The following is a 23463-nucleotide window of genomic DNA, read 5'->3' on the forward strand; positions in this document are numbered from 1 at the left end:
ACCTCCTCTGAGTCTCAGTGTGCTTTTCTCTTTCCTTCTAGTTGTAGAATTTCCACTCAGCCAGCCTTCCTGTAGTTCTGGATGATGTCTCTTTTGTCTTTTAGTAGTTTTTTTTTTTTTTTCAATATTGCTTTTTTATTGACTGATTCTTCCCCATTATACACACCTCCTCTCTCCACCCCTCCCATGTTACATAATCATGTTCTATCCATATTCAGTGCTAACATAATTATGACTGACTTTATGACGAGTGTTATTCACAGTTGAGGTATGCAGTGTAGTTCCTGAACAAGCTTTTATTTATCCTGGGTTCATAATTGCCTCAGCTTTGTTTTCTTAAAAAAAAATAAATAAATAAAAATCTGCAGACCACTAATTCATCTCCAGACTCCCTGAAACATTCAAAATCTCAACTCTATATTCCAACATACCAGGTATTCAGTTTTTCTTTTGAGACATGCCACCTGACACTCCTCCGTCTTTAAGCATTCATTGACTTACTGCTGTTCTCTTCTACTCTCCTCCCTGTTTAATAGTTTCATTGCTATTTTAGCAACCATATGGCCACACTCTCACAAAATGTCTTCTTTCCTCATGAGCAGGACTGTATCTTTCAACTTCCCACTTTACATAAAGACCCCACTACCACTCCATTTACCTTCCTCTCCTCCCTTCAACATCCCCCCCTGAAAACTGTACTGTTACATGATCACGGGTGACCACACTTGTATTCTACTTTGTAACCATAATTAAGTATCTCTTAAAAGAAAAAGATGATAGACAGCATTTGCATAAATTATTCTGATTATTTAAATGTTATTCATTAAATAGCCAGGCTTTGTGCTGAACTGGGTTTCCTTTTCTTTGGCGCCGAGGTCTGAAACCGTGCCACTCACTGGGACGCCGAAACAGAGTCCACTGTCTTACCCTCCAACCGTCTGCTCAAAATCCTGCAGCGTTTTACACTGTTTGACATCGGAAGGATGCTTTTCCTGTACAGTTTTTTAAATCTCACTGAAAATCTGATTGTCATTTTCTCTTGGGGGAATGAAGAAATACATGCCTTCCGCATCATATCCTTAAGATCTTCAGCTTCTTTACTCATTCAGTCTCTTGCTTTCAAGTCAACCCAAAATTCCCGAAATTGGTGATTTTTTAAAATCTTAATTTGAGCCATGAACTTGTATTTTACATTTTACAGTCGCCTTCTGTTTTTGATATAACGCATCCTGTTCGTCCTGATTTTGTTTACAGGACGCACAGCTTCTTAAATCTTGTCCGGGCCGTAATCAAATTCTTCCCTGTTGCTGGAAGTCGCGTCTGTCCTCTCCAGTCCTGGCAGGACTTCCGAGCCCATCCCAGAGCTCGGCGGACAGCGGCGAGCGCAGCCGCGGGAGCCCGGCCACTGTCGCAGGGCCTCCTGGGAGTCCGCCATTGTGCTGGTCCAGAGACTGTTAGCGTAATCGCGACTCTAGAAACGTACCTGCAAGCGGTGTTGAGGGTTACGGAGCCCGCGACATAGAAGTACGGGGAAATTCGAGCGCAGCTTCCAGGCCAGCTCGAAGAAGGCGAGCAGCGTGCGGGGGAGCCCTTTGCAGAACACCCCGTAGGAGCTGGGGGCGGCAGCCTGGCTCAGACCCCGAGGGCCCAGGCAGACGGAGCCGCCACGGTGGCCATGGCCATGGCCCCAGTGTCGCAGCTCGCCCGGTGTTTGGTGCCGAGGGTCACCCCAGGTCCCGCGGACCTGGACCGATGGCCTGGACGGAGAGGGTGGGGGCACTAAACTGTGTTTGCGTCCCCTCTGCGGTGCAGCCCCTTTTAGTTATATTTTTGAAGTGGTTGTGGGAGGCAGCAATTACGGGTGTTTACCTGTGCCGCCATCTTGGTTCTCCTGTGTTTGTCTTTTCTATTCTTAGGTTATGAACTCTTTTATGTGCTCCAACTTATAGCATAGGATCTTACAAATAATAATATCATGAGAGTAGAAGCAGAACTTTCAATATTTATTAACTTTTAATCTTTATGCAGTAAATATTAATTTCTTTTTTAAATTGAGATATAATTTACATAGCTGAAATTTACCATTTTAAAGTGTACAATTCAGTGAGTGGTTTTTTTTGTGTGTTTTTTTTAATATATTTTATTGATTTTTTTCAGAGAGGAAGGGAGAGAGATAGAGAGTTAGAAACATCGATGAGAGAGAAACACGGATCAGCCGCCTCCTGCACATCTCCTACTGGGGATGTGCCCGCAACCCAGGTACATGCCCTTGACCGGAATCGAACCCGGGACCTTTTAGTCCGCAGGCTGAGGCTCTATCCCCTGAGCCAAACCAGTTTTGGCAAGTGAGTGGTTTTAATGTAATTACCAGATTGTGCAACAATTACCAATGTCTAATTCCATAACATTTTCCTTCCCCCAAAAGAAACTTCATACTTATTAGCTGTCACTTCCCATTCCCCTCACTCCCTAGCAGCCACCAGTCTACTTTATTTCTCTATGAATTTGCCTGTTCTGGGTATCTATACTAATAAAAGCCTGGGTGGCCCTCTCCTGCTACATCATCACAAGATGGCCACCTCCAAGATAGCTGCACGCACAGTGGAGGCGGGGCCTGGTGGAGGAGGCGGGGCCTGGTGGAGGAGGCGGATGGGGCAAGGGAGGGCAGTTGGGGTGATCGGGCAGGCAGGGGAGAAGTTAGGTGAGATCAGGCCTGCAGGAGAGCGGTTAGGGGGCAATCGGGCTGGCAGGCAGAAGTGGTAAGGGGGTGATCGGGCTGGCAGGCAGAAGTGGTAAGGGGCTATCAGGCAGGCAAGCAGGCGAGTGGTTAGGAGCCAGCAGTCCCAGATTGTGAGAGGGATGTGTGAGATCGGGACTAAATCAGCAGTCTGACATCCCCCAAGGGGTCCCAGATTGCAGAGGGTGCAGGCCGGGCTGAGGGACGCCCTCCCACCCCCCTGCACGAATGTCGTGCACCGGGCCACTAGTTTCATATAAATGGAATCGTATAATATATGGTCCTTTTTTCACTTACGTTTACGAGATTCATCATGTTGCATGTATCAGTACTTCATTCCTTTTTATGGCTGAACAATATTCCATTATACAAATATACCATGCTTTGTCTATCTGTTCACCTATTAATGTATATTTTGGTTGTTTTCATCTTTTGGCTATTAAGAATAATGCTATGAACATTTGTGTGGACATATGCTTTTAGTTCTTTTAGGTATATACTGCGAGTGGAATTGCTAGGTCATATGGTAGGTAGCATATTTAACTTTTTGAGGAACTTAGTAATTCATTTTTTAATATACTTTTTATTTTGGAATAATTTTAGATGTACAAAGAAGTTGCAAAGATAGATTTCCTATATAGCTATAACCCATCTTCCCCTAATGTTAACATCACATAAACCATAAAATATACGTCAAAGGAAAGAAGCCAACATTGGCCCTGGATGGCGTGCTCAGTGGTTAGAGCAGGGGTGGGCAAACTTTTTGACTCGAGGGCCACAATGGGTTCTTAAACTGGACCGGAGGGCTGGAACAAAAGCATGGATGGAGTGTTTGTGTGAACTAATATAAATTCAAAGTAAACATCATTACATAAAAGGGTACGGTCTTTTTTTTTTTTAGTTTTATTCATTTCAAACGGGCCGTAGTTTGCCCACGGCTGGGTTAGAATGTCAGCCTAAGAAGAAGAAGAAGCCAATATTGGTATATTACTAGATTTTATTTGAATTTCACCAGTTTTTCCACTAATGTCTTTTTTTCTGTTCCAGGATACCACCATATTGTTGTGTCTCCTTAGACTCCTATGACAGTTTCTCAGCCTTTCTTTGTTTCTCATTTCCTTGGTAGCTTTTAGGAAACTGGTGAGGAACTTTGTAGAATGTCCCTCTCTTTTGGTTTGTCTGATATTTTCCCCATAATTAGATTGGGTTACGAATTTGGGGGAAGAATACCACAGAGGTAAATTATGCTTCTCATCACATTAGATTTTAGGGTGTTATCACGTTGATTACTTAGTTAATGCAGTTGTGATTGAAAAAAAGGGTTATTTGGAAATTAAACTCACAGGGTGATCCGATCATAAATTCTAGGTCATGGTGGGTAGTCATGCCCCAGGCATGTAACTTTTTTAATAAAAGCTTTGTCTTTGCCTTAAGCAAGCCGTACCCCCAAGAGAGCACATAATATTAACTGTCCTGTAATCACATCCCAAAATTGCTTCTTCCCACCTTTATTTAATCTTTGTTTCCTCCTTAAACTGAAATGCATAAAAGAAATTGCAAGTTGTTATCAGCAGCTTTTATCTCAGTCTGTTGAGATCCTGCTTCCAGGGGTGTTCTCCTTTTGGCTTAATTGTTATAAACATTCTCTACAGGTTTGGACGTTTCTTATGTCGACACAGTGTTTGTCAGATTTTTCCACTGTTATTTTTCCCTTTCCATATTTTTTGGAAATGAATCACCAAGTGCAGCCTACAATCAAGTGGGGGGGAAAGTTAAACTTTAACTCTTAGAGGGAGGTATATCTACATATATCATTTGGAAATCTTTGGTAAGGAAGATTTGATCCCCCATTTTATTTATTTATTTATTTGTTTGTATCAATATAAATTTTATATATTTATTTTCTACTTTGAGTTATATTCTAATACTACTTCATTAATTTTGTTGCTCTTATCATGCCAGCATTCACTTTTTGGGACTCTTTCCTGTGTCCTTTGACACTCCCTTAACCTTTTTAAATATTTCCTACCTTCTGACACTGTAATATGCTCTAGGCCAGTGATTTGCACCTGGTGTGTCTCAAGAATTTTTAAAACATGCAATACCTATTTAGTCAGGGACACTGACCTCTTTTCCCTAAGATTGTCAAATAAAAAAAAAAAAAGACAACAGCCTTCACCTTTGTGGATTCTTCCCCCAAACTTGTAACCCAATCTAATTATGGGAAAAACATCAGACAAACCCAAATAGAGGGGCATCCTGTACCCCCTAAACTGTCAGTGACTTGAGAAACTTGTCCAGTGTGAATGAATCAATTATGCCTTTTTTGTTGTTGTTTGTCATTTAGGCCAAAATATATATATTTTTTGGCGTGCCACAGAATTTTAGTAATTAGTTTATGTATACCATGAGATGAAAAAGGTTGAAAATCGTGGCTCTAGGTTCATCATCTATTTTTCCTGTCCTAGGCCAGAACCATCTATTTCTCCAAGGAGCCTTGAGGCACTGTTAAGTAAATTGCCCACTTAAGTAAATGGTAGAACCAGGATTCCAAACAAAATCTGAATTCACAACTCATGCTCTTAACCACAATACTGGACAGCATGCAGCTGAAGGTGCTTTGGCAGTTTTTAGTCATATTCCATCTATGAGCCAGCCTTAAGGATGGAATTTATAGTCAGTTTACACCAAATAACTACTGTACCCTGGCAATTTTATACTGATTTTTTAAACTAATTACTAGCCACTAATAATGACTGTCAATATTTTGGTGCATTTCCTTCTATATATGCATGCAAATGTATCTTTAAATTTTGTTATATTATTCTTGTGGCAGGACAGTAGGAAGTTAGGAAGATTCCTGGGCAAGTGGAATGGGAAAACTGAGACAATAAATTAGGTTTTTTTGTTTGTTAATACTCACCCCAGGATATTTTTTCCATTGATTTTTTTTTGGGCAGGGGGGGAGTGGATTGGTAGGAGGAGAGAAACGGCAAGGGAGGGAGGGAAACATCTATGTGAGAGAGACACATTGACTGACTGCCTCCTGCATGTGCCCTGCAACCCAGGTACATACCCTTGACTGGGAATCAAACCCACTATCCTTTGGTGCCTGGGCAGACACTCTAACCACTGAGCCACATCAGCCAGGCAATACAGGAAAATTAAACCAGGCCCAACAGTTTGGGCAGTGGCAGCCAGCTTGTGAATTACAAGCACTTATCTTCCCCAACCAAGGACACTCGAGAGCAAATGGTTTATAGCTCTCTTGCCTAACCAGAGAATACATAGCTTAAATCACCTGGCCTGGGAAAATAGAGAACAAAAACCCAGTTAATACCACTTATGCCAGCTACATCCAAGGGCAAATGAAGTTTGGGGGACAAATAACAAAAACCTCAAAAGCATTGGATGATATCACTTGAGGGATTAATCTAGTAGGAAAGTTAGCTGCTAGGGCAGGAGGAGGGAAAGGAAAAAAGGGGCAGGGGTCATCTCACCCACTGAACAAAAAAGTCAGCAGTCTTGGAAGAAAGGAAGATGGCGGCATAGGTAAATGCCTGTACTCACCGCCTCCTACAACCACATCAAAATTACAACTAAATTACAGAACAGTCATCATCCAGAACCACTAGAAAGCTGGCTGAATGGAAATCCTACAACTAGAGAAGTAAAGAATAGCAAGGACCTACAACCAAGATTATTCTACCCAGCAAAGCTATCATTTAGAGTTGAAGGTCAGATAAAGAGCTTCACAGACAAGAAAAAGCTAAAGGAGTTCACCTCCACCAAACCAGTATTATATGAAAGGTTGAAAGGTATTCTTTAAGAAGAGGGAGGAGAAAAAGAAAAAGATCAAAAATACGAACAACAAAATGGCAACAAATACATACCTATCAACAACTGAATCTAAAAATCAAAATAAACGAACAAGAAATCTAATGAACAAAATAAACTGATGAATAAAATAGAATCAGAGGCATGGAAATGGAACAGATTGACAATTCTCAGAGGAAGGGGGGTGGAGGGCGGGAAGAGATTAAACAAAGATCTTACATGCATATATGCATTACCTATTGGCACAGACAATAGGGTGGTGAAGGCCTGGTGTGGGGTGGGAACTGGGTGGAGGGGGGCAATGGGGTGGAAAGTGGGACATATATAATAATCTCAACAATAAAGATTAAAAACAAAAAGAAGTCATCAGCTGTCTTGGGACTTTCCAAGATAAAATTGGCAGATGTTCTCATAACTTCCAGAAAAAGCCCCAACATTGTAAAAGGGGGACCTTGAAATCTAGTCTATCTGCAGGGAAACCTTTGAACCTATAGTGGGAAAAGTATAAAACCCTTGAACCCCCACCAGGTGAGGCACTCAGACTAGCTGAGTTGCCTATTTGTGCTTTATGCCAAGTGTATTCTTAATAAATTTGCTTGCTTTGCTTCAACACTGCTTTCTGTCACTCATCTGAATTCTTTCTGGAAAGTGTGACAAGAACCTAGGACAGTGATGGCAAACCTATGACACACGTGTCAGAGGTGACACGTGAACTCATTTTTTTGGTTGATTTTTCTTTGTTAAATGGCATTTAAATATATAAAATAAATATCAAAAATATAAGTCTTTGTTTTACTATGGTTGCAAATATAAAAAAATTTCTATATGTGACACGGCACCAGAGTTAAGTTAGGGTTTTTCAAAATGCTGACACGCCGAGCTCAAAAGGTTCACCATAACTGACCTAGGAGGAGAGAGACCCCTCACACTCAGACAGTTCTCCACTCTGATTTTTAAATTTAATGTGCATTAATATAGATGATTTTGGTCACAGCTTAACCAAAATGAATTTGGTCAAAGTGTAACCAAAATTTGATCCTGCTGTTTCTGTTGTCACGTGATTAAGATGGAAGTGAGTTGCTCTAGGGCAGTGGTCGGCAAACTCATTAGTCAACAGAGCCAAATACCAACAGTACTTCTTCAAAATAGACTTGCCCAGGTCGAAAACTGACATGCGCATGGGCCACGAAATTTCAATCGCACTGTACATGCGCCCGCATGTGGTATTTTGTGGCAGAGCCACACTCAAGGGGCCAAAGAGCCGAATGTGGCTCTCGAGCCGCAGTTTGCGGACCATGGCTCTAGGGTTAATCTCTTTTACCTTAATCTCTTGTCCCATAAGTGATAAACATCTGTGTTGGTTTATCAAATAATCCTCAAACTATTATTACTAAGACTTATCTTTCTTCCCTTTGTAGCAATAGATAAGTGCCTTCTGGCAGGGCACACCTGAAAGCCCACACTTCAAAACAGCCAATCACATCCTGCTCATATCCCATCCCAAACAAACCCCACATGGTGTGACCAGCTGGTTTGGAAGGATCATCTCACTGTATGTCCCCTGTACTACCTTCTTTGATCTCATCTCCATTTCTGCCTTTGATCACCAGTAGTTTAATTTCACTTAAGGCAGTTTTTCTCAAATATAAATCATTTTTTATTCCCTTCTCCCAGCCCTTCTCTCAGTTATTCCCAGAAATGTTTCTTTTTCCCTCCTTTACCTTCTCTCATTCTCCTTCTTTTATAAGCTCAAAAATAACTGTCATTATGAAAGATAAAATACAGGTAGTGCTAGTGACATACTCCTATCAAGGAAAACAAAGAGTGTACAATTTGGAGTAGAATTAGGTATAATAATCTCTTCATCCCTCCATTCTGCCCAAATTATACCTATTTTTCTTCAGGTACTAGCATTCAAACTAAATTTATTTTTAATTTTATGTAAATACAGTTGGCATTCTTTTCATTGTACATATACAAAGTTGTGTTCACTTACATGCATTAAATAACTTTATAATAAATCAGGATCTAATTACCAATCAAAAGCTTTAGTGGAGAAATGGGTTGTTTCCTAGAATGTGTAGTTTTGTATCAGAATTCATTTGTAAATTAGGCATCCCCTCCCCTTAACTGCTGATTTTAAATGTGTGCAATCCACTTTTTGAAAGACAAAATATATATGTATATGTAACAAGCTTAAAGTTTCCACTGAATTAGCCACATGGATAAGAGGGGTTACTTGACTGCCTGGAAAAGGAATCACAGGCTGGTAGAACCTTGGGATGTGGCCGTACTCTGGTTTTTAGCCAAGCTATGGATTTACTTGTTTGTGTTTTTAGCCAAGCTATGGATTTATTTTTGTCAGTGTTCCCAAATGGATCGAGTTCTATGGCCCTGCCTGCAAACTCACAAGGGACTACGTGTGTAATTAGAATGTCACGTTTTCAGAGAGACCAAATACTGCATCAGTGGTACATTTTCATCCTTTAGGAGAGTTTATATGAAGGATAAGTTGTAGTCACAAGGCTGGTGAGCATGGAACCAGATCCCAGGGTAGGGTGTTTGTTGGTGTATTTAATAGCAAGTGTCGTATCTCTGCTGTAGAAATGGAGATACATATCAAAGACATTTCCTTTGATTGACTGGTTGGGACATAAGTCTTTCTCTTTGGAATTCTCTTTTTTTAAGGGTCCATGTTGTCTGACTTTTTATTGGAACATTTACTCTTAGAATCAATTGATTAGGTGAATCTTTTGATATGTTAGTAACATTATACTTTCCCCAAACTACCATAATCCTCTAAACTTGACATACTAGTAGCTTTTCAGACATTCAGCCTCAGCTAACCATTTACTAACTTTGTTAGGGGAGATTACCATATTTATAGGTGACCAATTTAATCTCTTATTGAGTTTTGTAGCTCTCACAAATTTCACTCTAGATGAGTAACATTTTCTAATTTGAAATTGAGGAGGGGTTAGTTACTGTATTTTGCTTGTCCTTACTATTTTTCACCTTGTTATTAACTATAAGTTTTTTCCTATCTGTTTCAGGACATACCGTAATTCTGAATCATGTCTGATAACGGAGAACTGGAAGACAAGCCTCCGGCACCTCCTGTGAGAATGAGCAGTACCATTTTTAGCACTGGAGGCAAAGACCCTTTGTCAGCTAATCACAGTTTGAAACCTTTGCCCTCTGTTCCAGAGGAAAAAAAGCCCAGAAATAAAATCATCTCTATATTCTCAAGCACAGAGAAAGGTAAATAGTACTGTGACTTCAAGAGTCTATTATTATTTTGTTACCCATTTGATATCTCTTTAATTAAAGTATAATGTTGATTTTTTTTTTATGGTGAGAACAATAAACATCCAAGAAAACAATTGGTGGTGGTATATAGGCACTATTAGAAAGACTAGTTTATTTTAAACTATGATAGAAAAGAATAAAAATAAAGTTGTTGCTCAACAAGCTTGTTATGTCCAGTGATTTTCTGTACTCATCTCTTCATTTTCATTTGGGCTATAGTCGTGGCTCCCCAACATAAATAAAATCTATGATATTTGAGAAAGATCTGCTATTATAAGAATTGTGATATAGTCTACAGTACCATGTTTAAAATCCCTGGAGCCAACTTTGTTTTGGAATTGAGTGGTTTTCTGATTTTGAGAGCAGTAGTAATGCTGTTTTTTGTTTGTTTTTTTATCATGTGTGCTATAATGCCCTCAGAAGCATCTGAGGCAGCACTCAGCAATCAATGTGTGAACATATCTTTGGCAAACATGAGTCTAGCCCACAGTTTCTCAACCTCATTACGATTGCACAGTGAAAGACTTTTGTTTCAGTGATGTGTGTACAGACATACCTTTTTATTGTGTTTCTCAGATAACTGTGTTTTTGGTTTTTTATTTAGAAATTGAAGGTTTGCTCGCTCTCTCTCTCTCTCTCCCCCCCTCTCTCCCTCTCTCCCTCCCTCCCTCCCTTCTCTCCCTCTCTCTCTCCTTCTGCCGTCCCTCTTTCTCCCTTTCCCTCTCTCCCTCCCTCCGTCTTTCTCTCTCTCCCTGTCCCCCTCTCCCCCTCTTCCTCTCTCCCATTCCCTCTTTCTCTCTTTCTCTAAAATAAAATAAAAAATAAATAAATTGAAGGTTTGTGGCAACCTTGCATTAAGCCACTCTATCAGCACCATTTTTCCAACATTTGCTCATTTCATGTCTATGTGTTACATTTTGGTAATTCTCACAATATTTCAAACGTTTTTATTATTTGTTATAGTAATTTGTGATTGGTGATCTTTGATGTTACTAACGTAATTGTTTCGGGGCACCACAAAACACACTTACAAACCACACCTATGTAAGATATCAAACTTAATAGATAAATGTTGTGTGTGTTTTAACTGATCCAATGACTGGTCATTTCCCCATCTTTCTCCCTCTCCTTGGGCCTGCCTATTTCCTGAGACAACAATATTGACATCAGGCCAATTAATAACTTTACAATGGCCTCTAAGTGTTCAAATGAAAGGAAGAGTTGCATATTTGTTACTTGAAATCAAAAGCTAGAAATGACTAGGTTTAGTGGGGAAAGCTGAGATAGGAATAAAGCTAGGCCTCTTGCACCAAACAGCCAAGTTCTTAAAGGAAATTAAAAGTGCAATTCCAGTGAACGTACGAATGATAAGAAAGCAGGACAGTCTTATTGATGATATGGAGAAAGTTTTAGTGGTCTGGATAGAAGATCAAACTCGGCACAGCATTTCCTTAAGCTAAAGCCTAATCCAGAGCAAGGCTCTAACTTTCTTCACTTCTATGAGAGCTGAGAGAGGTGAGGAAGCTGCAGAAGAAAAGTTGGAATCTAACAGCGATTGGTACATGAGAAAGAGGTGTCTCCATAACAAACTGCAAGGTGAAGCAGGAAGTACTGATGTGGAAGCTCCTGAAAATTTATAAAGGTGGCTACGCTAAACAACAGATCTTCAATGTAAATGAAACAGCCTTTATATTGGAAGAAGATGCCATCTTAGGACTTTCATAGTAGTGAGAAGTCATTGCCTGGCTTCAAAGCTTCAAAGGACAGGCTGACTCTCTTGTTAGGGACTAATGCAGCTAGTGACTTTAAGTTGAAGCCAGTGCTCCCTTACCATTTCACTTCCTAGGGTCCTTAAGAATTGTGTGCTCTATAAATGGAACAACAAAGTCTGGATGACAGCACACCTGTTGACAACATGGTTTACTGAATATTTTAAGCCCACTATTGATACCTACTGCTAAGGAAAAAAGATTCCTTTCAAAATACCACTGCTCATTGGTAGTACACCTGGTCACCCCAGAGCTCTGATGGAGATGTACAGCAGGATTAATGTTTTCATGTTTGCTAACACAGCATCCATTCTGCAGCCCATAGATCTAGGAGTAGTTTTGACTTTCAAGTCTTATGCTTTAAGAAATAAAAATTTTTACAAATATATTTTTATTGATTTCAGAGAGGAAGGGAGAGGGAGAGATAGAAACATCAATGATGAGAGAAAATCATCAATTAGCTGCCTCATGCCCCACACTAAGGATCGATCTTTCAACCCAGTCATGTGCCCTGACCGGGAATCGAACGGAGTCCTCTTGGTTCACAGATCGATGCTCAACCACTGAGCCACGCCAGATGGGCAACAGATAAATTTTGGAAGACTGTATCTGCCATCGATAGTAAGTCCTCTGATGGATCTGGGCAAATAAATTGAAAACCTTCTGGAAAGGACTCACCATTCTAGATGCCATTAAGAAAATATGTGATTCATGGGAAGAGGTCAGAATATCAACATTAACAGGAGTTTGGAACAAGTTGATTCCAAACCTCATGGATGATTTCACTGGGAGAAGTAACTGCATGTGTGGTAGAAATAGCAGGAGAACTAGAATTAGAAGTGGAGCCTGAGTAGGTGACTGAATTGCTGCAATCTCATGATAAAAATTGAACATTTAAGGAGTTGCTTATTGATGAACAAAGAAAGTGGTTTCTTAAGATGAAATCTACCCCTGGTGAAGATGCTATGAAAATTGTTGAAATGGCAACAAATAATTTGAAATATACATAAACTTAATTGATAAAGCAGTAGCAAGGTTTGAGAGAATTGACTCCAATTTTGAAAGAAGGCCTGTGAGTAAAGTGCTATCAGACAGTATTGTTTGCCAAAGGGAAATCTTTGGTGAAAGGAAGAGTCAATCCATACAGCAGGCACCATTGTCTTCTAATAAACTGCCACAGCCACCCCAACCTGCAGGCACTACCACCCTGATCAGCCATCAACATCAAGGCAAGGTCCTCCGCCAGCAAAAAGATTATGACTCCATGAAGACTCAGATGATAGCATTTTTTAGCAATAAAATATTTTTAAATTTAATATGTACATTATACTTTTTAGACATAATGCTATTGGACACTTAATAGACTATAATATAGTGTAAACATAACCTTTCTATGCACTGGAAAGCCAAAATATCCGTGTGACTCTCTTCATTGTGATACTTATTATTGTGGTCTGGAACGAAACCTGCAGTATGTCTGAGGTATCCGTGTATTGGGTCAGGATGTAAATCTGGTGGTGTGGGTTCTGGACAAAGATTTAAAGTGTAGAGTGAGATATATACTTAGGGGTAAATTTGCTGGATTGCAGGGCATTCCCATGTTTGACTTAACTAGATTTGACAGATGACTTTCCAAAGTGTTTTTTATGTTCATTCTCACCTACAGAACATAAATGTTCCCATTGTTGAACATCTAGCAAATCCCTGTTATTACAGGACTTTAATTTTTGCTAAATTGGGAGATGCAAAATGGTATTATCTCATTGTGGTTTTAATTTGCATTTCCCTGATCACTCAGGAAATTGTCTTTCCATATGTTAATTTAGCATCATTTGTGTTTTCTGTGACATTCTTGAATCCTTTCTTCTATTAAGTTGTTTTTATTTATTGATAAACATTTCTAGTAGCCTACAAACTAATCCTATGTAAGTTATATGTTATCCATATACATAAAGGCTAAGCAACTGTCTGACCGTCCAACCGGTAGCTATGATGCGCAATGACCACCAGGGGGCATAATTAATTGAGCATAATGGCTTTGGTAGATTTCTGGGCTCTCTATTCTGTTTCATTGGTCTATATGTCTGTTCTTGTGCCAGTACCAGGCAGTTTTGAGAACAGTGGCTTTGTAATATAGCTTGATATCTGGTATTGAGATCCCTCCTACTTTCTCAGGATTGCTGCAGCTAACTGCAGCTATTGGGGGTCTTTTTTTATTCCAGGTGAATTTTTGGAGAGTTTGTAGATTGCTTGGGTAGTATGGACATTTTAATGATGTTGATTCTATCAATCCATGAACACGGTATGTTCTTCCATCTGTTTATGTCTTCCTCTGTCTCTTCTTTCAGTGTCCTATAGTTTTCCAAATATAGGTCTTTTACCTCCTTAGTTGTTTATTCCTAGGTATCTTAATTTTTTTGTTGCAGTGGTAAATGGGATTGTTTTTTTAATCTCTCTTTCTGTAAATTCACTATTGGTGTATAAAAATGCCATAGATTTCTGGGTGTTAATTTTGTATCCTGCTACATTGCTGAATTCATTTATTAAGTCTAATAATTTTTTGATGGAGTCTTTAGGGTTTTCCATGTACAGTATCTTGTCATCTGCGGATAATGACAGTTTTACATCTTCTTTTCCAATTTGGATACCTTTTATTTATTTTTCTTGTCTAATTGCTGTGGCAAGCCTGTTGATGTTTTGATTAGAATTGTATTACATTTGTTGGATAAGTTCGGGAGAATTGCATTTGGCTTTGTAGTTGAGACTACAGCATCTGTGGAGTCTCCATTTGTAGCTTGTTTGGAGGAAGATTTAGAAGCACAGTCATTTTTCTGTTAAAGAGAGAGGGAATATTTGGAGGGTAGTGTGCTCTTATTCCCTGAGACTCTTTCACTTATTTATTTAAATATATTTTTATTGATTTCAGAGAGGAAGGGAGAGGGAGAGAGAGATAGAAACAGCAATGATAAGAGAGAACCATCAATCGGCTGCCTCCCACAGGCCCCACACCAGGGATAAGCCCACAACCTGGGCATGCGCTTTCCAACCCTATCTCCCCCACTTACTGTTCCTTCTTGACACAACTGTGGCCTGAAGCTTTGAGGATTGGGAATGAGGGGAAACTGTATGTGTGTATGCACATTCATGCTTGTAAGAACACAGTAATCTATCTGCTTAACCACTACCAACATTTATGCAGTAGCATTCTCCTGCCTACCGTAAATCCCGAGCTGCTGTTTCCCTCTTTAGTTTTGTCCTCATTTATTTCTGGGACATTCCTCATAGATTTTGTTTTATGATAAAGAGATTTGATGTAGAAAGGGAAGGTTACAATATCTGCTTAGTTTGTCATCTTTTTTTTTTTAAATATACTTTATTGATATTTTACCAAGAGGAAGGGAGAGGGATAGAGAGTTAGAAACATCGATGAGAGAGAAACATCGATCAGCTGCCTCCTGCACACTCCCCACTGGGGAGGTTCCCGCAACCAAGGTACATGCCCTTGACCGGAATTGAACCTGGGACCCTTGAGTCCACAGGCTGACGCTCTATCCACTGAGCCAAACCGGTTAGGGCGTCTGTCATCTTGAAACAGAAGTCTGGAGGGGGAAAAATGGTATCATTTTTATATATATTTATTTCAGAGAGGAAAGGAAAGGGAGAGAGAGATGAAACATCAATGATAAGAGAGAATCATTGACTGGCTGCCTCCTACACGCCCCCTGCTGGAGATTGAGCTCGCAACCCAGGCATGTGCCCCAACCGGGAATCGAACCATGACCTCCTGGTAGCTCGACGCTCGACCACTGAGCAACACCGGCCGGACTGTATCATTATTTTATTTTTTATTTTTTTCTGATTTATCATTATTACATCAGTCAAAATGGCCCAGCCGGTCTCATCATTAATGTTTCTCTCTCTCCCTCTCCTTTCTCTCTGGAATGAATAAAAATATGTTTTTAAAAAAATCAAAATGACTGAAAGATTGTTGCTATTTCTAATGTAAAGCCTGATCTACAGATATTTATTTTATTCTATTCAAATTTACACCCCTTTGTGCTGTCCTTGTTAACAAACATCTAATATTTTCATTTAAAAAGAAAAAAGAATGACTTTGGAGTATCTTTAGTTATTCATTATTGGTTTTAATTAGTGTCATTGAAAAAAATAAGAAAACAAGAAATTACGCCTTTTTAAAAATTTATTTTTATTAATTTCAGAGAGGAAAGGAGTGGGAGAGAAAGATAGAAACATCAATGATGAGAGAGAATAATCAATTGGCTACCTACTGCACACCCCCTACTGGGAATTGAGCCTGCAACCTGGGCATGTGCCCTGACTGGGAATCAAAGCATAACCTCCTGGTTCATAGGTCGACACTCAATCATCTGAGCCTTGCCAGCCAGACAATATGCCTTTTATGGCAACTTAATTGAACAAATCATTTTCACGTCCCTGCTAATATGTATCATATGCACCCTGTGAGTCATCAGAGACATAGTGATAGGCAAAGTAGATGGTGTCCCTGCCCTCATGGCACCACTGATCAAAAACTATAGCATAGCCCTGACCCGTGTGGCTCAGCTGGTTGGAGCATTGTCCCCTATACTGAAAGGTGGCAGGTTCCACCCCTGGTCGGGGCCAGTGCAAGTCTGTCTCTGTATCTCTCTTCCCCCTATTTCCCCTTCTTCTCTCTAAAAAGCAGAAAAGAACTGCAGCACATAATTATAAACTGAACTGTGATAGTGGAGATAGTGTAAGATGTCTGTCCTATCTGGGAAGGCTTCCTAAGGAAATGACATTTAAGTTGAAGGTTAAAGGATGAGTAAGTGAATATAGTTAGGAGGATTTTGATAGCTAAAACGTGTTTTTAATGCCTAGAAAAGAATTCCAGTGCCACAGACACAGGAGGGATCATAGCATATTCATGGAGCTAAGTACAGTCCTGCAAGATGTGAAAGCAGAGAGGGAGAGAGAATTATATAGCACCAGAGGCCTGATGCATGAAATTCATGCAAGAGTAGGCCTTCCTTCCCCTGGCTGCCAGCACCGGCTTCCCTCTGGCACCCGGGACCCAGGCTTCCCTCACAGCCCCAGAAGGATGCCCGGTCTAATTAGCATATTACGCTTTTATTATTATAGATAATGTAGGAAACTGCAGACAGCAGAAGGGGCTGGGCTGTAGAGGTGAGGTAGGCAGGGAACAGGTCATAAAGGGCCTTGTATTCCATGTTACAGAGCTCAGATTTTATTGTTTCCTGGGGAACCATCACAGAATTTTAAACAGGAAAGACCTGGTCACATTTCTGTCTTAAGTAGAGACTGGTAGTTGTATAGAAAATAGATTTTATTAGTGAAGATGGTAATGCTCAGTTATCTTGGCTTATATTTAAAAGCTCTGTTTAGTTAGTTAGTGTTGAGTGGTATAGTATATATAAACTAAAGCAGTTTTCACATCTAATTATTTAGCCTATAAGCAAGCACCTTCACGTCTGATTGGTTATGAAAATGATAGACTTAGAATTATAAATCTCCCTTTTGGTCTAAAAATTTAATTCTGAGATTAATAATAGTAGCCCATACTCCTCTGTCTTTTTCCTAGAGAATATCCTTCTGTGGGATGGAACAAGTTTAGTTTCACCAATTTGAAGCTGTTCTGGGTCAAAAGAACAAAGGGGTAATCACTGGTGGTTTTATTTTATTTTGTTGTATTTATATACATAAGTTTATTATAAATTTTACTGATAATAAAGCTGGAAAATAATACACAATTTACAAATGTTAAATATATACTTATAAATACTAAAATATGCTGTGCTCTTTATTGTAATGCTACAGCATCAATTTCTATTTGAAATGATCTATTTGATTTTTGCTAATCCTTTTATTTGTAGCCAGTCAGTGGTTGCAATGTATCGAGGACTTTTTTTTTTAATTAAATCTTTACTGTTGAAAGTATTACATATGTCCATTCTCCCCTCCCCCACATTGACCCCTTCTAGCCTGCCCCCGCCATAGGCCTTTACCACCCTATTGTCTGTATCCATGGGTTATGCATATATGCTCTTTGGTTGATCTCTTCCCACCCACCCACCTTCCCCCACCTTCCCTCTGAAATTCCATAGACTGTTCTATGCTTCTGTGTCTCTGAATATTTTTTCTTTTTTTTTTTTTTTTTAAACCACAAATTTCCTTTTAAAGGTTGATTTTACCAGGGCTTTTGAAATTGTTGATTTGTAAATAAAATTAATTTCCTCCTGACTTTTAAAAATATCTTTTTAAAAAGTAATTCTTTATTGTTGAAAGTATTACATATGTCCCCTTCCCCCCACCCTCATTGACCTCTCCCAGCCCCCCCACCCTCCCCCCCAGGCCTTCACCACTCTATTGTCTGTGTCCATACATTATGCATATATGCATACAAGTTCTTCGGTTGATCACTTCCCATCCACCCACCCACCCTCCCTGCACCTTCCCTCTGAGATGCCATAGTCTGTTTTATGTATGCTACTATGCCTCTGGACCTATTTTGCTCATCAGTTTATTTTGTTCATTAGATTCCACATATGAGTGAGATCATATGATACTTGTCTTTCTCTGACTGGCTTATTTCACTTAGCATGATACTCTCCAGGTCCTTTGATGCTGTTTCAAAGGGTAAGACATCCTTCTTTTTTACTGCTGCATACTATTCCATGGTGTATAAATGTACCACAGCTTTTTAAAAAATATATATTTTATTGATTTTTTTACAGAGAGGAAGGGAGAAGGATAGAGAGTCAGAAACATCAATGAGAGAGAAACATCAATCAGCTGCCTCCTGCACACTTCCTACTGGGGATGTGCCCACAACCAAGGCACATGCCCCTGACCGGAATCGAACCTGGGACCCTTCAGTTCGCAGGCTGACGCTCTATTCACTGAGCCAAACCGGCTAGGGCTGTACCACAGCTTTTTTATCCACTCATCTGCTGATGGGCACTTGGGCTGTTTCCACATCTTAGCTATTGTAAATTATGCTGCTATGATCATAGGGGTGCATACATTTTTTCTGATTGGTGTCTCAGGTCTCTTGGGATATTTTCCTAGAAATGGAATCACTGGGTCAAATGGAAGTTCCATTTTTAATTTTTTTAGGAAACTCCAAACTGTTTTCCATAATGCTGCACCAGTTTGCATTCCCTCCAGCAGTGTGCTAGGGTTCCCTTTTCTCCACATCCTTGCCAGTACTTGTCATTTGTTGATTTGTTGATGGTAGCCATTCTGACAGGTGTGAGGTGATATCTGGTTTTAATTTGCATCTCTCTGATGATCAGTGACTTTGAGCATTTTTTTATATGTCTCTTGGCTTTGTGTATATCTGTTTAGGTCATTTGCCCATTTTTTAATTTAATTGTTTGTCTTCTGTTAAGTTGTATGAGTTCTTTATTTTTTTGGATATTAACCCTTTATCAGATGTATTATTGCCAAATATGTTCTCCCATACAGTGGGCTCTCTTGCTGTTTTGTTGATGGTTTCTTTTGCTGTGCAAAAGCTTTTTATTTTGATGTAGTCCCATTTGTTTATTTTCTCCTTAGTTTCCTTTGCCCTAGGAGATGTATCCATAAACATATTGCTAGCAATGAGAGATGTCTGAGATTTTGCTGGCTATGATTTCTCCTAGAACTTTTATGATTTCACGACTTACATTTAAGTCTTTTATCCATTTTGAGTTTATTCTTGTGTATGGTATAAGTTGGTGGTCTAGTTTCATTTATTTGCATGTATCCCAACACCATTTATTGAAGAGACTGTCTTGACTCCATTGTATGTTCTTGCCTCCTTTGTCAAATATTAGTTGAGTGTAATTAGGTCGATTTCTGGGTTCTCTGTTCTGTTCCATTGATCTACTAGTATATGTTTGTTCTTGTATCAGTACCAGGCTGTTCTGATTACAGTGGCTTTGTAGTATAACTTCATATCAGGTGGTGTGATCCCTCCAACTTTGTTGTTCTTTCTCAAGATTGCTGCAGCTCTTCAAGGTCTTCTTTGGTTCAATATAAATTTTTGGAGTGTTTGTTCTTACTCTGTGAAATATGCTGTTGCTATTTTAATAGAGATTGTATTAAATCTGTAGATTGCTTTGAGTAGTATGGACATTTTAATGATGTTAATTCTACCAATCCATGATCATGGTATATTCTTCCACTTGTTTATATCCTCCTCTATCTCTGTTTCAACATCCTGTAGTTTTCCGAGTGCAAGTCTTTTATCTCCTTGGCTAAATTTATTCCGAAGTATCTTAATTTTTTGTTGCAGTAGTAAAGGGATTGTTTAGTTTCTCTTCTGAGAATTCATTATTGGTGTATAAAAATGATTTCTGGGTGTTAATTTTGTGGCCTGCTACATTGCCAAATTCATTTATTAAATCTGGTAGTTTTTTGGTGGAGTCTTAAGGGTTTTCTATGTACAGTATCATGTCATCTGTGAATAATGACAGTTTTACTTCCTCCTTTCCAATTTGGATGCCTTTTATTTCTTCTTCTTGTTTGATCACTATGACTACGTCTTCCAGTACTATGTTGAATAAGAGTGGTGAAAGTGGACATCCCTGACTTGTTCCTGTTCTTAGGGGAAATGGTTTTAGTTTTTGCCCAGTAAGTATGATGTTGGCTGTAAATTTGTTATATATGACCTTTATCATGTTGAGGAATGACCCCTCTGTTCCCACTTTGCTGAGAGTTTTTATCAAAAATGGGTGTTGGATTTTGTCGAATGCTTTTTCTGCATCAATTAATATGATCGTGTGATTTTTGCCTTTCAATTTGTTTATGTGATGGATCACATTTATTGATTTAATAAATCGGACTTGGTCATGGTGAATGATCTTTTTAATATATTGCTGGATGCGATTTGCTAATATTTTGTTGAGGATTTTAGCATCTATGTTCATCAGGGATATTGGCCTGTAATTCTCTTTCTTTGTAGTGTCTTTATCTGGTGTTGGAATTAAGATAATGTTGGCCTCAAAAAAAGAGTTTGGAAGTGTTCCTTCCTCTTGGATTTTCTGAAATAGTTTGAGGAGTATAGGGGTTAGTTCTTCTTTGAATGTTTGGTAAAACTCCACGGTGAAGCCATGTGGACCAAGGCTTTTATGTTCTAGGAGTCTTTAGATTACTACTTCTATTTCATCAGTTGTTGGCCTATTCAGGTTTTCTGATTCTTCCTCATTCAGTTTTGGAAGATTGTATTTTTCTAGGAATTTGTCCATTTCATCCACACCATCCAGCTTGTTGGCATATAGTTGTTCATAGTATTTTCTTATAGTCCTTTGTATTGCTGTGGTGTCAGTGATTACTTCTCCGCTTTCATTTCTGATTATATTTATTTGGGTCCTAGATTAGTCTGACTAAAGGTTCATCAATCTTGTTTCTAGATTAGTCTGGTTAAAGGTTCATCAATCTTGTTTATCTTTTCAGAAAACCAGCTTGCGGTTTCATTGAATTTTGGGGGGTGGTTTTTGTTTGTTTGTTTGTTTGTTTGTTTTTTTGCCTCTATGGCATTTATTTCTGCTCTCATTTTTATTTCCTTCCTTCTATTTTGGGCTTTTCTCATTGTTCTCTTTCTAATTCTTTAAGATGTAGGGTTAAATAGTTTATTATTGATTTTTCTTATTTTTTGAGGTAGGCCTGTAGTGCTATGAACTTTCCTCTCAGGACTGCTTTTGCTGTGTCCCAGAGATTTGGGGTTGTTGTGTGTTCATTTTTATTTGTTTCCAGGAAGTTTTTTATTTATTTCTTGATCTCATTGGTAACCCATACATTGTTTAATAACATGCCATTTAGCTACCATGTGTTTGAATGTTTTGGGGTGTTTTTATTATAGTTGATTTCGAATTTCATTCCACTGTGACCTGAGAAGATGCTTCATATGATTTCACTCTTCTTGAACTTTATGTCCTAACATGTGGTCTGTCTTTGTGAATGACCCATATGCACTTGAGAAGAACATATATTCTGCAGCTTTGGGGTGAATATTCTATAAATGGCAGTTAAATCCATCTGATCCAGTGTGTCCTTTAGAGTCACTGTTTCCTTGTTAATTTTTTGTCTGAAAGATCTATCCAGTGAAGTGAGGGAGGTGATAAAGTCCCCTACTATGACTGTATTGTTGTTGATCTTTCCCTTAAAGTCCTCTAAAAGTTTTTTTTATGTATTAAAGTGCTCCTATATTGGGTTCATTTATGTTTTATCAGTGTTATATCCTCTTACTGGATCAATCCCTTTAGTTTTATGTAGTGACCTTTCTTGTCTCTTGTGATTTACCTTCATTTTGAAGTCTATTTTGTCAGATGAGTATTGCTACCCCAGCTCTTTTTTCTTTTCTGTTTGCATAGAAAATATTTTTCCATCCCTTCACTCTCATTCTCTGTGTCTTTTGTTCTGAAGTGGGTCTCTTGTAGATAGCATATAGTTTGGTCATATTTTTGTATCCATTCAGCTACCCTGTGTCTTTTGATTGGAGCATTTACAATCAAATGAAAGCATTTGATTGGAGCATTTAATTCATTTACATTTAAGGTTATTATTGATAGGTACTTATTTATTGCCATTTTAATTCTGTATGCCTAGGTTTCTCTCTCTATTTCTTCTAATTATTACAGCCTTCACTTTAGCATTTCTTGTTATGCAGGCTTGGTGCTGCTGTACTCCTTTAGCCTTTTTTTTTTGGTCTGGGAACCTTTTTTTTTCACTGTCCATTTTGAATGATAGCTTTGCTGGATATAGTAATCTTGGTTTCAGATCCTTGCTTTCCATTATCTTGAGTACTTCATATTATTCCCTTCTGGCCTGTAGAGTTTCTGATGAGAAATCAGGTGTCAGCCTTATGGGAGCTCTTTTGTAGGTAACAGTTTGCTTTACTCTTGCTATCTTTAAGATTCTCTCGTTGTCTTTAATTATTTAGCATTTTAATTATGATGTGTCTGGGTATTGGCCTTTTGGGTTCTTCTTGCTTGGGACTCTGTGCCTCCTGGACTTGTGTGACTTATTCCTTCACCAGGTTAGGAAATAATTCCTTCTGCCATTATTTCTTCAAAAACATTCTCTATCCCCTGCTCCTTTTCTTCCCCTTCTGGCACACCTACTATTTGAATATTGTTTCATGTTGTCCCACGGCTCCCTTAAGCTATCCTCCTGTTAAATTGTTTTTCCTATTTGGTTCTCTAATTGAGTGATTTTTTTCTACTCTGTCTTCTAATTCACTGATCTGATTCTCAGCTTCCCCTAATCTGCTGTTTATTCCTTCCATTGTGTTCTTTATTAGTGCTATGTCATTCTTTATTTCCGACTGGTCTTTTTTCATAGTTACTATGTCTTTTCTCATGCTGTTGAGTGTTTTTTTACCATCATTATTATCAGCTCTGTATCAGATAAACTTCTTATCTCCATTTCATTTATCTTTTCTTCTGGAGAATTCTCTTGTTCTTTCATTGTGGACTTTTTTTTTTTGTCTGCCCATTTTGGCTGCCTGTTGGGTTTGTGACTATGTATTAGCTTTGTGACTCAGTCTCTAGTGCAGGACAGTGTCAAACGCTGTTTCTGACTAATTAGGTCAGGAAATACTAAAAGCCTTTAGAGATCCACCTCTGCCTGTTGACTGATTGGTTTCAGTTTTGTGTAGCCCTCAAGCAATCATCCACAGGTGTGGTGAGAGGTTTTTCAACAGGCTGGGGCAATTGCTTCTGCCTAGAGCAGTGGTTCTCAACCTTGGCTGCACATTAGAACCACCTGGGAATCTTTTTAAAATCCTGATTTCTGGGCCTCATCCTC

General features: G+C 39.0%; 1 protein-coding gene and 1 pseudogene across 1 annotated transcript in view; both read left to right on the forward strand.

Moving 5' to 3' along the window:
- LOC102242892 overlaps nt 1-1522 on the forward strand; it is a 9780-nt pseudogene extending 8258 nt beyond the window's left edge.
- Nucleotides 1523-8106: 6584 nt separating this feature from the next.
- PAK2 (p21 protein (Cdc42/Rac)-activated kinase 2) overlaps nt 8107-23463 on the forward strand; it is a 56046-nt gene continuing 40689 nt past the window's right edge. Inside the window, exons 1-2 of the mRNA XM_005873168.2 lie at nt 8107-8126; nt 9628-9835. Of these exons, the coding sequence (XP_005873230.1) occupies nt 9649-9835 (187 nt within the window). The 5' untranslated portion in view covers nt 8107-8126; nt 9628-9648. The remainder of the gene's footprint in view (nt 8127-9627; nt 9836-23463) is intronic.

This window comes from Myotis brandtii, unplaced genomic scaffold (genome assembly GCF_000412655.1).
Source record: "Myotis brandtii unplaced genomic scaffold, ASM41265v1 scaffold4, whole genome shotgun sequence".
NCBI classification, from domain to species: Eukaryota; Metazoa; Chordata; class Mammalia; order Chiroptera; family Vespertilionidae; genus Myotis; species Myotis brandtii.